Source organism: Microcebus murinus, chromosome 16 (genome assembly GCF_040939455.1).
Source record: "Microcebus murinus isolate Inina chromosome 16, M.murinus_Inina_mat1.0, whole genome shotgun sequence".
Classification (NCBI taxonomy): domain Eukaryota; kingdom Metazoa; phylum Chordata; class Mammalia; order Primates; family Cheirogaleidae; genus Microcebus; species Microcebus murinus.
This window is the reverse complement of record NC_134119.1, coordinates 26,288,333-26,304,217: the sequence shown is the minus strand read 5'-3', so window position 1 is coordinate 26,304,217 and position 15,885 is coordinate 26,288,333. Positions and strand designations below refer to the sequence as shown.

General features: G+C 41.3%; 1 protein-coding gene across 6 annotated transcripts in view; it reads left to right on the top strand.

The window, feature by feature from the left end:
• Nucleotides 1–15,885, top strand: part of ATRN (attractin) — a 154,906-nt gene that overhangs the window by 125,910 nt on the left and 13,111 nt on the right. For 5 of the 6 annotated variants that reach the window (XM_012754878.2, XM_020282019.2, XM_076010978.1 and 2 more), the window contains exon 26: nt 14,624–14,702. In XM_012754878.2, the coding sequence (XP_012610332.2) occupies nt 14,624–14,702 (79 nt within the window). Of the gene's footprint in view, nt 1–1,960; nt 2,936–14,623; nt 14,703–15,885 lie in introns of those variants that run through there. The other variant, XM_012754880.2, reaches the window with a different exon arrangement.

The window sequence follows — 15,885 nt, the reverse complement described above, 5'->3', positions numbered from 1 at the left end:
GAACAAAAATTAATGATTTAGGAGAAGAAATATAGTAAAGAGGAATTTAAAAACCACAGATTGAATCTTTGAAAACAATAATAATAACCTCTGGCAGGATTAACCAAGAAAAAAGAGAGAAAGTATAAATAAGCAGTGTCAGAAATAAAAAGGGAGGCATTATTCCAAATCCTGCAGACATACCCCTTCAGAGGAGTATTTTATAAACAACTTTATGTGACTTAATTTGAAAATGGAACAGATGGAAGGAACCATTAAAAAATATATATACAGTTTACCAAAACTGACAGAGAAAAAATAGGAAACTTGAATAATTCTATGTTCATATTAAAAGCAATATATAATTTAATTTTTATCACAGTGAAAACTCTAGGCCCAGTAGGTTCATTGGTAACATAACCTTTTAAGAAAGAAATAATATTAACCAAATCTAGAGAATAAAAAAGAAGGAACACTCAGTTCATTTTATGAACCTAGCACAACCTGACAAGAAGATTAAGAGAAAAGAACTTACAAGCCAGTCTCACTCATGAATGAGGAAGCAAAATCTGTCAGTAATATTAAAAGGTTACTATATCATAACCCAGTTGGGTTTATTCCAGGAATTGCAAGATTCCTTTAGCATCAGAAAAGCAAGAAATATAATTCACAATAATTGCATAAAGGAGGAGAATAATATTAATGTGATCACCTTAATTGATGAAGGGGGAAGCATTTGATAAATTTAATGTCTATTCATTAAAAAAAACCTCTTAGAAAATAATATATATAAATATATATTATATAATATATAAAAATAGATTTATATATTTATAAACAATAAGTATATATTATATTTATATAATATAAAGAGACTTCTTTAAATCTGATAAAGGAACTATATATAAAGTCAACAGCAAACCACATTCTTTTCTGTTTTTGTTTTTTTTTTTGAGAGAGTATCACTGTGTTGCCCAGGCTAGAGTGCCATGGTGTCAGCCTAGCTCACAGCAACCTCAAACTCCTGGGCTCAAGCGATCCTCCTGCCTCAGCCTCCCAAGTAGCTGGGACTACAGGCATACACCACCATGCCCGGCTAATTTTTTTTTTCTATATGTATTAGCTGGCCAATTAATTTCTTTCTGTTTATAGTAGAGACAGGGTCTTGCTCTTGCTCAGGCTGGTTTCGAACTCCTGACCTTGAGCAATCCACCCGCCTCGGCCTCCCAGAGTGCTAAGATTACAGGCGTGAGCCACTGCACCAGGCCAAAACCACATTCTTAATGGTAAAATGTTAGAAGTTTGAATTCGAGAACAAAACAAAGATGGCCACTAATGCTTTTATTCAGCTTTTTTTTTTTTTTTGAGACAGAGTCTCGCTTTGTTGCCCAGGCTAGAGTGAGTGCCATGGCGTCAGCCTAGCTCACAGCAACCTCAAACTCCTGGGCTCGAGTGATCCTTCTGCCTCAGCCTCCCGAGTAGCTGGGACTACAGGCATGCGCCACTATGCCCGGCTAATTTTTTTTATATATATATCAGTTGGCCAATTAATTTCTTTCTGTTTATAGTAGAGACGGGGTCTCGCTCTTGCTCAGGCTGGTTTTGAACTCCTGACCTTGAGCAATCCGCCCGCCTCGGCCTCCCAAGAGCTAGGATTACAGGCGTGAGCCACAGCGCCCGGCCTATTCAGCTTTTTTTGATAGAAGTTCTAGCCAGTATAGTAACACACACAAAAAATAAAATATGTAAGGTTTGGAAAGGAAAAAACAAAATGATCATTACTCATGACATGTATCATATTGATAGAAATTCAAAAGAATCTACAGATTAAGAATTGGAATTACTAAATCAGTTTAGCAAAGTTGCTAGCCACAAGGGCAATATAAAAAATCACTTCTACATTGTTCGAAGACATATACCTCTTCTTATCAGTAAGGGCAGATGCTGAGATAAAAACCATATACAATTGTATTTCTTATAGTAAGCCATCAGCTGGCCTCCTTTCCTATGTACCATGAAAGAAGAAATGCTTTCCCGAGTGATGCTGGGGAGCAGATAGCATCCTGTCAAGATCCACCAACATCCTCACGGACCCACTTTTGCCTCCTGTGAGCTGATGAGATTGAGAAAGAATTATCGGCAGATTCCTAACTTGCCCTTTTCAATGTAAAGTTCAATCGTATTTTTTTTTAATTCAGTTGCTAATACACTTTGTTCTCCAGAGTGTGAGAGACCCAGCTTCCTATATAGTCTTTAAGTATTTCTGGATGATGACCTCTCTATCAAGAAGCAGCTGGGCCAACATATATATATATATATATTTAGCCGGGCATGGTTGCGCATGCCTGTACCCCCAGCTACTCGGGAGCCTGAGGCAGCAGGATTGCTTGAGCCCAGGAGTTTGAGATTACTGTGAGCTAGGCTGACGCCATGGCACTCACACTCTAGCCTGGGCAACAAAGCGAGACTCTGTCTGAAAAAAAGAAGCAGCTGGCTGTGTCTGTCTGAAGTGAGGAAAAATTAATGAAAGTACAAAGTAGATAGCAACAAACAATAAGCTACAAGATCAGTGCAGACTCAGTGGTCACTAGTCACATGTGGCTTGTGAGCACTTGACTAAGCAACTAAATTTTCATCTTATTTAATTTTAATGAATTTAAGTATAATTTAAAAATTTATACTCAATTCATTTATTGAAAAACTTGTATGTTTATAACAATTTGGATATGTGAATCTACTTTTTCAAATGTGAACTTTATGAAATCTAAAACATCAAATTTTTTAAATGAAAATTTAGTGTTCAAATTGAGATATACTTAAGTATAAAATACACACCAGATTTTAAAGATGTAGTAGAAAATAAGAATAAAATATCTCAATAATTTTCATATTGATCACATGTTGAAATGATGTTTTGGCTATCTTGGAGTAAATAAAAATCTATTATTGAAATCAATTTCACCTGTTTCTTTTTACTTTTTTAATGGGGCTACTAGAACATTTAAAATTTCATTTGCGGCTCACATATTTCTTTTGGACAGCAATGATATAGATAATGCAAAGGGAAAAAATTTATGAAGACAACATAAAAAGGTATAATAAATATGGTAAACTAATCTAAGTATTTTAAAACTAAAATATTAAATCTTCATTAAGACTTCTTAAAGTAGAAGACTATCATGAAAATAAGAATTCTTATATTATAAAATACCCAAAGTAATTTATGTTCATTGTAAAACTTAAAGCAATATAAAAATAAAATAACATAAAAATTTAAACTTTCCCCAATCCCACTCTCTAGAAATTACCACTGTTAATATTTTGGTATTTATGTTTCCCAAAATTTTTCTCTGTGTATATACACTGCAAATAAATTGTGTTTTTCTGATTCTTTGGTTTATAAAATGAGCTACCTCAGGTCTTACATATTGTTTTGTAACTTGATTCTTTTACTCAGTGTTCTGTGGTTTACTTTTTCCATGTGTAGATTCACCTCATTTTTTTAAAAACAACTTTTTTCATAGTATGAATGCACCATATTTACTTAACCATTCATTTATTCAACTGACTCTTTGTTCTCAATTTTTTATTGCATATGTCTTTATATTTTTCTGTGAATATCTTTCTGGGATAGCTTTTTATTGTCTGATTGCTATATCAGAATGGAAAAACACTGCCAAATGGCCCTTGAGAATTGTTGCGTGAATGAGCAAGAATGAGCCTACTTATTTCTCTTACTCTCAACACTACAAATTATCATTATTTTTAATTTTGCCAGTCTGGGAGATGTCAGTGGTATCTTTTAGTTTGATTTCTTTAATTATTAGTAATATTTACTGGTCTATTATAGTTCTTCTTTGTGTTACCTGTTCATATCCTTAGCTCATATTTTGATTGGTATGCTTGCCCTTTTTCTCACTGAAATTTAGGCACGCTTTATATTTTGTGACTATAATATGCACATGTACATGTGTGTTATGTGTTTCTAAGCAGCTGTTTGTCTTCTAATCCCATATATGGTATTTTTCACCAAGAGTATCTGTCAATCTTTTCCTATATTTTCTTTGTGAGTGTTTTATCTGTTACTGTTTTTTAATGTTTAGGTCCTCCTTTATCCATCTTTAATTTATCTGGATATAGCTTCACTATTTTTCCAAGTGGTTATGCTTCTAGAAACTTGTCAGTGGATTAAGGCAAGATGTCATTCCCTCAGCTCCAAGGTCACACCATCCAGTAGGCCAGGAACTCACCCTCTATTTAACCTTTTTCAGATTATGCCCAGCTCAGCTCACTGGAGTTTTGGGGGCACTGCAGGACCTGTTACAAATGATGCAATGCCAGCAATATGGAATGCTGGAAATTTGATGAAACGCCTTCTCTTTCACAGGGAAATTTCCATAGAAATGTAGATTACAAAGGGAAACTACCATCTATCATGTTATCATAGAAAAATTTAAATCCTCAAATCTCTTCCTGCCCCTCCCACCATGTTTTTATTCTGCTTAGTGCCAGGCAGTGACTCAGCTGACACCAGCCATCTTCCATGGTTCCTCCAGAGTGGGGCCAAAGGATCATCTTGCATTCTCACAAATGCTGTATTTCATAAATATTTGCCCTGTGACTTCCACTAGATAATGAGTCCCTCTGAGGTAGCTGTCATTCCCTTTCTCTTTGGCCATGTACACAGCAGGATATGAACGTATCCAGTTCTCTGTGTTGGCCTCAAAGGTGGGTACCCAGTCCCACCGACCTGTCATGTTCTTACTCCTTCACAACCCAGCATAATTGCCCACTCCATGAATTCTTCTCCTGGCACATTCCCTCCAAAGACCATCCCTTCTTGGATTCTGCCCTACTCATGTTTTTATTACAGCACTAATGACTCTTTAATGCAGTTATTTAACTGTCCAAATCTTAAGGGCAGCCAAGACTAACCTACAGTTTGACGTGCAAAGATGAACAGGACCAATTAGAGGTCTCTCCCATAAATTTTAAATTGGGTTTTGAGAGCCTGAAACAGTTGTCTCATGATGCTCTGGCCTGGCTATACCGGGGAAGCCTGGGTACACCCCAGAGATGCTGATTTAACTGGCCTAGTTTGGGACCTGATCATATTTAAAGGTATTTTAAAGGCTTTCCAGTGATTCTGATGTTCAGCTGGCATTGTAAAACTGTAAGTTAACTGAAAGTTGTGTGGATTCCGGGGCTGGGATATTATTATATCCATCTATATGCAAGCTCAGGGAGGCCAGGTAGGGAAGAAGGGAGGAGTCCCGTGATTGCTGAGGAGATGTGAGCGTGGCCTGAGCTCCTGGCAGCTTCAGGATTCCAGCCTGCAACAAGGGCAAGCTGCTGTATTTAGGGCTCTGAGAGATCCCTATATTTATTCCCCCACAACCATACAGTGGCCACCTAGGTAGTACTTATCCAAGATTTAAATTCTAGATTAATTACAGTTTTTACAGGATATACAAACAGTTTTTATAAGTTTGACAAGTTCTTTTCTTGTACCATTTTATGTGTTTTCCCCTTTGTTGGATGTTTTTGTTGTTACACAGAACTATATCCTAGAGATAATTCTCTTGGAGAATTTCTTAGAACTTGATTTGGGATAGGGAGCCCTTCAGTGTGAAGACTGGAGTCTATCTTGAGTTTTGCAACTTTATTTCTTTGATTGCTTTTTTTCTCCTTTAATTTTATTTGCTGGTTCTAGAATTTTCTGTTAGATGAAGGAGAAAGATTCTGGGTCTGTCCTCCATTTTTTTTTTTTTTTTTGAGACAGAGTCTCACTTTTGTTGCCCAGGCTAGAGTGAGTGCCGTGGCGTCAGCCTAGCTTACAGCAACTTCAAACTCCTGGGCTCAAGCGATCCTCCTGCCTCAGCCTCCCAAGTAGCTGGGACTACAGGCATGCACCACCATGCCCGGCTAATTTTTTGTATATATACTTTTAGTTGGTCAATTAATTTCTTTCTATTTTTAGTAGAGACGGGGTCTCGCTCAGGCTGGTTTCGAACTCCCAACCTCGAGCAATCCGCCCGCCTTGGCCTCTCAGAGTGCTAGGATTACAGGTGTGAGCCACGGCGCCCACCCTCCATATTTCTTTATCTTTCTTTCTTTTCTTCCTTTCTTTCCTTTCTCCTTTCTCCTTTCTCCTTTTTCCTTTTTCCTTTCCTTTCCTTTGGTGAGACGGGCTGGAGTTTAGTGGCGCAATAGCAGCTCACTGCAGCCTTCACCTCCCAGGCTCAAGCAATCCTTTTACCTCAGCCTCCCAAGTAGCTGGGACCAAAGCCCCATGTACCACACCCAGCTATTTTTTAACTTTTTTGTAGAGATGGGGTTTTGCTGTGTTGCCCACGTTGGTTTCAAACTCCTGGGCTTAAGCTATCCTGCTGCCTTGTTCTCCCAAAGTGCTGGGATTGTAGGCGTGAGCCACCGTGCCCAGCCTGTCCTCCATATTTCTTAACTGGACTCTCTCTCTCATTTTCCTTTTGCACTGCACTCTAGGTGAGCTCCTTGGCAATATTTTCCAGCTCATTAATTCACTCCAGAGTTGGAACCCATCCAATGAGTTTTTTATTTTAGCATTTGCATTTCAATTCTCTTTTTCCTAATAACTTGTTTTGGTTTTATGAATAAAATTTCCTTTCATATTCCTTTGCAAGACTAATAATATTTTATTTTATTTCGAAGTCTTATTTTGTGCTATGAATAGCTGTCCCTCAGCTTTGTTGTTGTGTGGTACCTCTCTTGTGTGATGTTGATTTCCTCCAAATGTCTGATTTGGGGTGTGTTGAAGATTCCATGCATGTTTCCCTGTATATAGATATTATTTCTGTTTGCCACAACCTCCAGTGACTGTGGAGGGGACAGAATGTGTTGCTGGGAGGGGTGCACTAGATGAGCCCCAATCCTGCCTAGCCTCCTTGGCCCAGGGCCAAAGCCCACTGCCTCAGTTCCTGTCTTCTACCGCTCAGCTCAGGCAGAGGAGGGGAAGAAGCCATCTGGTGTACCCATTCTGAATGCAGCTCCCCTAGAATATTCAGGTAGTTTCCCAGAAACACCTCCTTCCTTGCATCCTTTGGCTCTGAGCTTTTTCACTTTTCAGCCTCTCCAATTAGGCTGCTATCCCTATATCCCAGCTGAGTTATTTGTTGAGGGTGACTAGCATATGTATACAGTAGTCCCCCCTTATCTGTGGTTTCACTTTCCACAGTTTCAGTTACCTGCAGCTAACCAAGGTCTGAAAACATTAAATGGAAAATTCCAGAAATAGTTAAGTTTTAAATTGCATGCCATTCTGAGTAGTGTGATAAAATTTTGTGCCAGCTTGCTCTGTTGTGCCTGGGATGTGAATCATCCCTTTGTCCGGTGTATATCCCCACTGTCTATGCTACCTGCCCATTGGTGTCTTGGTTATCAGATTGAAAAAACATAGAATATATAGGGTTCAGTACTATCCATGGTTTCAGACATCCATTAGGGGTCTTGGAACATACCCCTCGTGGATCAGGGGGTCTGCTGTTGCCAAATCCAAGGGATACTTTTCAGTTCTCATCTTTTTGACTTCTCAGCAGTATCAGCCAACTGACCACCCTGTCAGTACCATCAGTGAGACTCCTCTAGCCTCTGTGACCCAGACTGCCCTGAGTTCACTCCTTCTTGGCCTCCCTGCTGTACAGCCTTTTCGGTCCAACCTCTCACTGCTGGTATCCTCCAGACCTTGCCCTAGCCATCTGCTCACTCTGCGTTCTCTGGTTGGACCCTGCCTTCCCCATCTGCAGCATGACATGCCCAGAAGTGACAGTTCAATTTGATCCTTCCTCACCAGTCTTCCCCACTTCCCTAATTGGCAACATGGAACTACCAGTCCCAAGCCACTTCTCTCTCTTTCACACCCAGCAGGCACTTGCTCACCATGCCCGAGTTACAGCCATAAAGCACATCAGGCCATCAGGCTGCTGTCTGCCTCCCTCCCACACCACCCCACCCCACCTAAACCATCACAGTAGCCCCTGGACTATTTCAATTGACTTTGGCTCCTCTATGATCCACAAAAATTCCAGAGGAGACCTTTAATCATAAATTAGTTTGTGTCTGGCCTCTTATCTCATTTCCTGTGGGTTCCTGTCATATCTAGGATAAAATTCAGGGTCCTGGGTGAACAGGCCTCTGCTTAACTTCTCCACGTTCACCTTACACTGTTCTCCTCCACATTTCTCCTACCTGGCCTGTCTCCTATTTCCTCAAAAGCACTAAGCTCTTTCCTAGCCCTGAGCATTTGTACATGCTTTTTCTTCTTTCTGGAACACTCTTCTCACTACCCTTCATCTGTATACTTTTACTCATTCCTCGATTTTTTCAAACAACAACCAGTTCTTCAATTCTCTGACACTAACTGGGTGTCCTACAATTCATTTCAATTCTGTCACTACCCACGGTTAGAGCAGACCCCACAAGTTAAAGACTCAGTCCCACTTCAGACACCAACAAGTGGGACCCAGGCTACCACAGTTCTGTGGAGCCAACTACAAATTCAGGAGTTCCGATGACACCCCCACCCCAAGGTTTGGCAATTTATTAGAACAACTCACAGAACTCAGGGAAGCACTATACTTGCAATTATGGTTTTATCTTAAAGGAACAGCCAACAGAAGAGATGGAGATGTCAGAGGTGGGTGAGCCACCCTCCCTGACATTGATGTGTTCCTCATCCCGGGAGCTCCCCCAAACCTCATCATTCGGGGTCTTATTGGGGTTTTATTACGTAGGCATGATTTATGAAATCTCTGGCTGTTGGTGATTGAACTCCATCTCCAGCCCCTCTCCCCTCCCTGGAGGTTGGAGGATGGGGCTGAAAGTTCTAACACCCTAACCACCTGGTTGATTTTTCTGGTGTCCATCCCACCTAAAGCTATTTAGGCCCCTCCCCATAAATCATCTCATTAGCATTCAAATACTCCTGTCACTCTGAAAATTCCTAGGATTTTAGGGCTCTGTGCCAGGAACTGTGGACCAAGACCCACTCATCCTTCAAATCCTAGCACAATGTCACTTAGTCTAAGATACCGTGCTGGAATCCTGGAACTAAACTGTCTCCCCTTGGTCTTCTCTCCCATAGAACTGTATTATTTTTCATCATAGTACTTATCACAGTTTGAATAGTATATTTGTATGTTTACTTGCTTTCTATCTGTGGCCACAGACTCTAAGCCTCAAGGGCGCAGGCACACTGTTTCTTGTTCCCCCCTGTATATATACACACCCTCAGCATCTAGCACTTAGTCTGCTCAGATGTTTGTGGGAAGTAAACTAGGTGGCCACCAACCTCCCTCAGGGAAAAGAGCTAGTGCTGCTGGTTGATGGTTTGCTTTTAAGGGATGTAGAGGCTGTGTGCTAACTCAAAAGCTCCACTTAGCAGGTATGCTATATCCTGGGAACATGTGTACAAAATGAGAGATCCTGCTGCCAGGTAGCAGCCCGGTGAGGACCAGCCACTTCTGCTGGAAGTCTAGTCACTGGAGACTGAATGGCACCATCAGAACTGATCAAGAAGGAGTCTTTAGGGACCCTAGCATCTTATGTAAACAAGATGGTGTTTTCATCACTTCTCCTTTGTGAAGGTTCAACTTTTGGAAAAGAATCCAGAACTTTGATTTTTCTGGACGATGTTTATAAACTAGAGATGATGAAATTTTAGCTAAGAATAGAATTCTTGTCATGAGCATGGGGAAGAAAATATATTCTGAGAGCAAGTTAACCAAGTCCAAAAGAATTTAAAATGGAGCAAATAAGGAGAAGGAGAAAGCTATCCAGATAATCCCAAACCCTCTGAAGAGCATGTCGTATAATACAGAAAAGAGAATTAGAGGTGGGGGCAGGGGAGGTCAATGAATCAAATGAGAAAATCAGTATGAGGGGAGTTAGGAAAAGTACTTCCCAGGCTGGAGGCTCAGTGAAGTAAACTCTCATCCTGACACAATCTGTTAAGACCTCTTTATGCCTTAATGAGATGCTTCTCCAGCCTCAAGCAGGAGCCTCTTGTATAAAGAGGGACATAATGACACCCTCTCGCTTGCTTGCTCTGAGAACTAAGTGACGTGATATATGTGAAAGGGCTTTGTAATCCCTGCAGTGATGTGCCAGCGAGGCTAGAAGGATAACTTATAGGTAAGAGGAGGAGAGGCAGCTAACGCTGTGAAAGTCTGTGGCTGCAGTGAGAGGAGCCTTAGAGGGCAGCATTTGGGCGAGGATAGAAAGAGAAACAAGTGGTGTCACGCCACCTGGCCAAAAGAGGGAATGTAGTGGGAATTCCCGAGGTAGACAAGATAGAATGTTTTCATAAAACCTTTTATTATCTGAATTTCTGCTAAGACGCTTGTCAGATTGACAGCAGACATTTTGACACATCCACAGCTCATAGACCATTTTATTTTCCAGAAGATGGAAATGATACAGGATGTTGCTACTCTGGACTTAATTCTAACTAGAATGGTGAATACAAATCCTAGGAATTTGGGAAGAAGCAGTGGTATCTCTCAGTTCAGGCTTGCCAGGAGGTCAGGGCCAGGCCAAGAGAGTTTTAGGAAGGCTGGACTTTACGAGCAGGGAAAGAGCCATTCTTTAAAGGCCTCAATCTCTGGAAGGAAAAAGGAGCCACTTCAGGACATTCTCAAAAATATACTCCTAGCCGCACCATGACAGTTAAGCCAGTGAGAAACAAATAGATGTCCCCAAACTCTCCCAAAATGTGTTTTAAAAGACATATAAAAGATAGACTTAAAAATCAAGGCATGGATTTTTCAGAATAGTCTCAGGAAAGTGCAAAACTCGGACAAGCAGGGCTGGGTTTGGAACAAAAAAGCCAAAGGATTCTTGTTTTCTCCTCAGGGACAGAGCTGAGAGGCCAGTGGCCGGGGGCCAGTGCCTTAGTATTGAAAGAGAAATATATTCTTCTTTAAGCATGAGGTGTGAATCACATTGACAAAATGTTAATAATTGTTGAAGCTGAGTAAAATAGGCTGACATGTAGGAATTCACTAGATTTTTCTCTCTACTTTGTGTATGTTTGGAAATTTCCATGATAACATTTTTCAAAATTATATATGCGTTGAAAAATATAGAAAACAATTGATAACAGGGCCTACAGTAGGATGAACACTGAACTACAGCCACATCTGTATCCAAATTAGGAGTAGGAGAAAAAAAGAAGGGAGAGGTATAAGTGAGTGCCATTTTTTTTTGGAATGACTGGTAAGTTCTTCATTATGTTTACCTCAGAAACCATGCATGTGTCAGCTTTGGGAGACAATCACTGTGTTAGTATGCTGTTTTTGCCCCTGCTTGTAGCTGGAGCAGGTGGAAGGAGCATTGGTGTTTTCAACAGGTTTGCATTGAAGACAGAACGGCCTTCCCCCAGGCTTGGGGGAAGGGGACACTGACTTTCTGTATTGTGGGTGGTCCCAAGAGAGGCCTCTTAGTGACACCAGGGTCCTTGCCTCTGAGGCCAGCTCTGTACTCAGCTACAGCAGCAGTCTCTTGACCATTTTAGAAGCTGTTCTCATTGGCTTTAAGTTCTTCCGTGGGTTTGCTGCCTCCTTGTGTTTAGTAGAATAAAAATAACAAAAAGCAGGATTATGCATGGAAACCAAGAAAGACTGAGAAGGTTATTCTCAGATTCCTTTTTCTTCCTGTTCTCCCCAATTTCTCAATGTTGGAGTACCCTCAGGACATTCTCCTCTATTTGTATTCATTCCCTTGGTGACCTCATCCAGGTTTATTGCTTCAAATACCATATATATGTTGATGACTCTCAAATGCCCTGTTCAGTCCAGACCAGGTACCCAGCCTTCAGGTTCATCTGTCTGCCCAGGACATAAGCTCTTGGCTGTCCCATAGATCAGTGCTCAGCATGTCCAAAATGGGATTCCTGATGTGTCCAGATTCCAAAGTGCTTTTCATACCCCTGCTACCACCACCCGTGTTTGAGCCACCATCATCTCTCACCCAGACTACTGCTCTCCTTGATTCTGCCATTGCAGCCCTCATGGTCTTAGCATTAGTTAAATCATGATACTTCTCTGTTCAGAAACCTCACTGGCTCCCACTCAGTAAAATCCAGTGCCCTTATAATGCCTGCAGGGCTCCATTTGATCTGCCCTCCACTCCAACCTACCCTGACTCTCTGCCTTTATCTCTGGCCTTACCCCACTCCAGCCACACTGGCCTCCTGAGGTTCCTCAAACCATCCCAGGCACGTCCTTGCCTTGGGCTATGAGCTGACACCTCTATGTCCAGGTGCACTTTTGCAGACATCCATGAGCCACCTCCCCTACTTCCTTTGGGTCTGTGCTCAAATGTCACCTTCTCAGGAAGTGAGGCCCACCTACTCTGACCATCCTGTTCTGGAATGGTGAACTCCCTTACTGCCTTTTTTTTTTTTTTTTTTGAGACAGAGTCTCGCTTTGTTGCCCAGGCTAGGGTGAGTGCCGTGGCGTCAGCCTAGCTCACAGCAACCTCAAACTCCTGGGCTCGAGCAATCCTTCTGCCTCAGCCTCCCTGGTAGCTGGGACTACAGGCATGTGCCACCATGCCCGGCTAATTTTTTTTTTTATATATATATCAGTTGGCCAATTGATTTCTTTCTATTTATAGTAGAGACGGGGTCTCGCTCTTGCTCAGGCTGGTTTTGAACTCCTGACCTTGAGCAATCCGCCCGCCTCGGCCTCCCAAGAGCTAGGATTACAGGCGTGAGCCACAGCGCCCGGCCCCTTACTGCCTTTTAATTTCTGTAGCACTTAACTACCTTCTGACATGGTCTATAATTTGCTTATTTATTTTGTTTACTGTTTGTTTTCACCTGCTGGAGTGTAAACTCCATGGGAACAGTGATCTTTATCTTGTTCATCGATGCATTCCATGAGCCTAGAACAGGACCTGGCCCAATTAAGTATTGATTAAAAGAACAGCGTAGACTGTCAGAAAGGAAGAAGGGTTGGTGGCAGTGTCAGGATAACAGGGAAGCCTTGCAAGGTAGGAATTGAGGTCTCTCCACTGACTCATGGCCCTCGGGAGACTGGGGCGTGATCCTATTGGATTGTCTTTGGTCAGGGCACCCATTGAAGGGGTCTGCACCCTTGTGCATCTTGGGGGTGCAGTAGGCTACAGGAGCCTTGAGGTTTCTGTTTGTGAAAGGGCGGTTCAGTCTCATACCATCTTAGAATGCCTTTCTCCAGCCAGCCCAGGAAGGCTGTCCAGTGTCAGCACGTGGGTGCACTGAGGTGCCATTCATGTAGGGGACCCCATCCTGTAAACTCAGAGCTTGGCAAGACGGTACCTGATGGCACAGGGCAGAGAGCCTTATGTCTGCATGTGGAAAAATACTCTGTAGCAAACCCCTGTTACAAGTTACTGAGTAAAAAATGCCAGTTTTAAATTTTTTTATAGCAGTTATCTAAGAGGTTTATTTGTTAAGTTCATTCTTGCTTTTAACTGTAAGTCAACCATTTTCTTTACTATAACAGCTTTCAAACCATTCAACACCTGTTTACAGATGAGAATATTAGAATCTTTTGCTGCTATAAGGCCACTAGGAGTTATTTTCTCATATTTTTAAGAAAATCGTTGTCTTAGGCCCGGCGTGGTGGCTCATGCCTGTAATCCTAGCACTTTGGGAGGCTGAGGCGGGCGGATCCTTTGAGCTCAGGAGTTCAAGACCAGTCTGAGCAAGAGCAAGACTCCATCTCTACTAAAAATAGAAAGAAACTAATTGGACAACTAAACATATATAGAAAAAAATTAGCCGGGCGTGGGTGGCACATGCCTGTAGTCCCAGCTACTTGGGAGGCTGAGGCAGAAAGATCACTTGAGCCCTGGAGTTTGAGGTTGCTGTGAGCTAGGCTGATGCCATGGCACTCTAGCCAGGGCAACAGTTGAAACTCTGTCTCAAAAAAAAATTGTTGGCTTGAGTTTGGTCATCTTAAATGTGTTTTATTTTATAAAAAATACATATTTACTTTGTTAAAGTATTATTGAACATATATTAATCGTTACACAGTAATTTCTTCTGTTTGGCTCTTATGAAAAGCTGATTGTTACTTTAACAATTAACTTTTCTTGGCTGGGCAAGGGGGCTCCTGCTTGTAATCCTAGCACTCTGGGAGGCAGAGGTGGGAGAATCACCTGAGGCCAGGAGTGTAAGGTTGCAGTGAGCTATGATGACACCACTGCACTTCAGCCCAGATGGCAGTGTAAGACACTGTCTCCCAAAAAAAGAAAAAACTTTTCTCATTTTCTTAGACTTTACCAATGTTTGCTAATTAGATTAAATAGCACACTATTTATTATAACTGCCTTAGAATTATTTTTCTTATTTGTGATAAGCCACTATGGGCCATTCTGATAGAGGCCCAGTGGAGGTCAGGGCTCTTTTAGTACCATGTAGGAGGTCAGATCAGGAAGCTCAGCTCACCAAAGTCTTTGTATACTCTGCTCCCTGTGAACCGGGACATTATCCTGGTGAAGCCTCAGAAGGGAGTCTGGAGTTGGTATTTGGGGTTGTTTTCACTGCCTGGCCTGAGCCTGGGTGATGGTAACAGTGCTGATTCTGGGGGCTGGGATAATAACTCAGTACTTTCCTTTCTCACAGTTGTTTCCTCTCTTTGCTCCTGGTGGCTGCTGTGGTTTGGAAGATCAAACAAAGTTGTTGGGCCTCCAGGCGTAGAGAGGTAAGCCTCAGTGGATAAAGATTAAAGAACCCCTGTAATAACTTTTATTCTTTCTTTTTCTTTTAAACAAGTTAATTTTAGCTAGTTAGGGATAACTGATAGACAAATCCACAGAAAGAATAGTGCTGCCTTTCTGCAGTGTATGGTTCTGCAGCACGTGGTCAGAAGACTTAGATTAGTTCTGCATAAAGTGTAATTAATTCTGCACCACAGGGTTTTAACTTCCTAAAAGGAAACTCTAGTATTGATTTAGAGATGCCAATGTTATCCTTCCTACCAGAAACCGGAGTCCTTGACTCAGGCTGGAGCTCTAAGGGCTTGTGAGCACACCCACAGCACAGCCTTCTTAAGGGACTTTCCTAAGAAGGAGAGTGAAATCAGCCATTTAAGCATCTCAAAAATTTCATTATTCAAGGAAAGATAAATGTGTGTCTAAGTTTTTAACATGACTTGTTTTTAAATGCATCTTGATTTATTTCTAGAGCTCCATTCCAAAAGTAAAATAAATCAAACAAATACTTACAATTGACAAATTCAAATAAATAAACTTGGTTAAAAATTATAACATAGGCAGTGTGATGGCTTATGCCTGTAATCCTAGCACTTTAGAAGGCTAAGGCAGGAGGATCACTTGAGCCTAGGAGTTTGAGGTTGCAGTGATCTATGATGATGCCACTGCACTCCAGCCTGGGCAACAGAGTGAGACCCTGTTTCAAAAACAATTACAACATAAAAACTTGTTTATTGCAACTTTCACTTTCATCATTACTTTGCCTTTCTTTTAGTCATCATGTCAGTTGCATTGCTGCTAATGGTAATGGTCACATATGTAATATCTGGACTTAGATGCTCTCCTTGGTTTTCTGTGTCTACTCCTGCCTTTTTCTATATAAAAATGTGTCTATAGATGAGATTTAGAAGAGAATTGAACTATCTAAAATCACAAGTCATAAACACTCAGTGCTATTCGTAGAACATTAGTGTCTGTAACAGGGTTAAGAGAGGCTCCAGGATATGGGCCTCTTCCTGTGGGCCACCCATGTGGGGTGATGTTGTCATAGTGGGAATGTTGCATCCTCTTTATTATTATTTATTTTTAATTCAGGGGATAACATATTCAGACAGTTTTTAAATAGCTCTGTTACTGATAACATTTTAAAATCCCAATAAATTATAGGATATT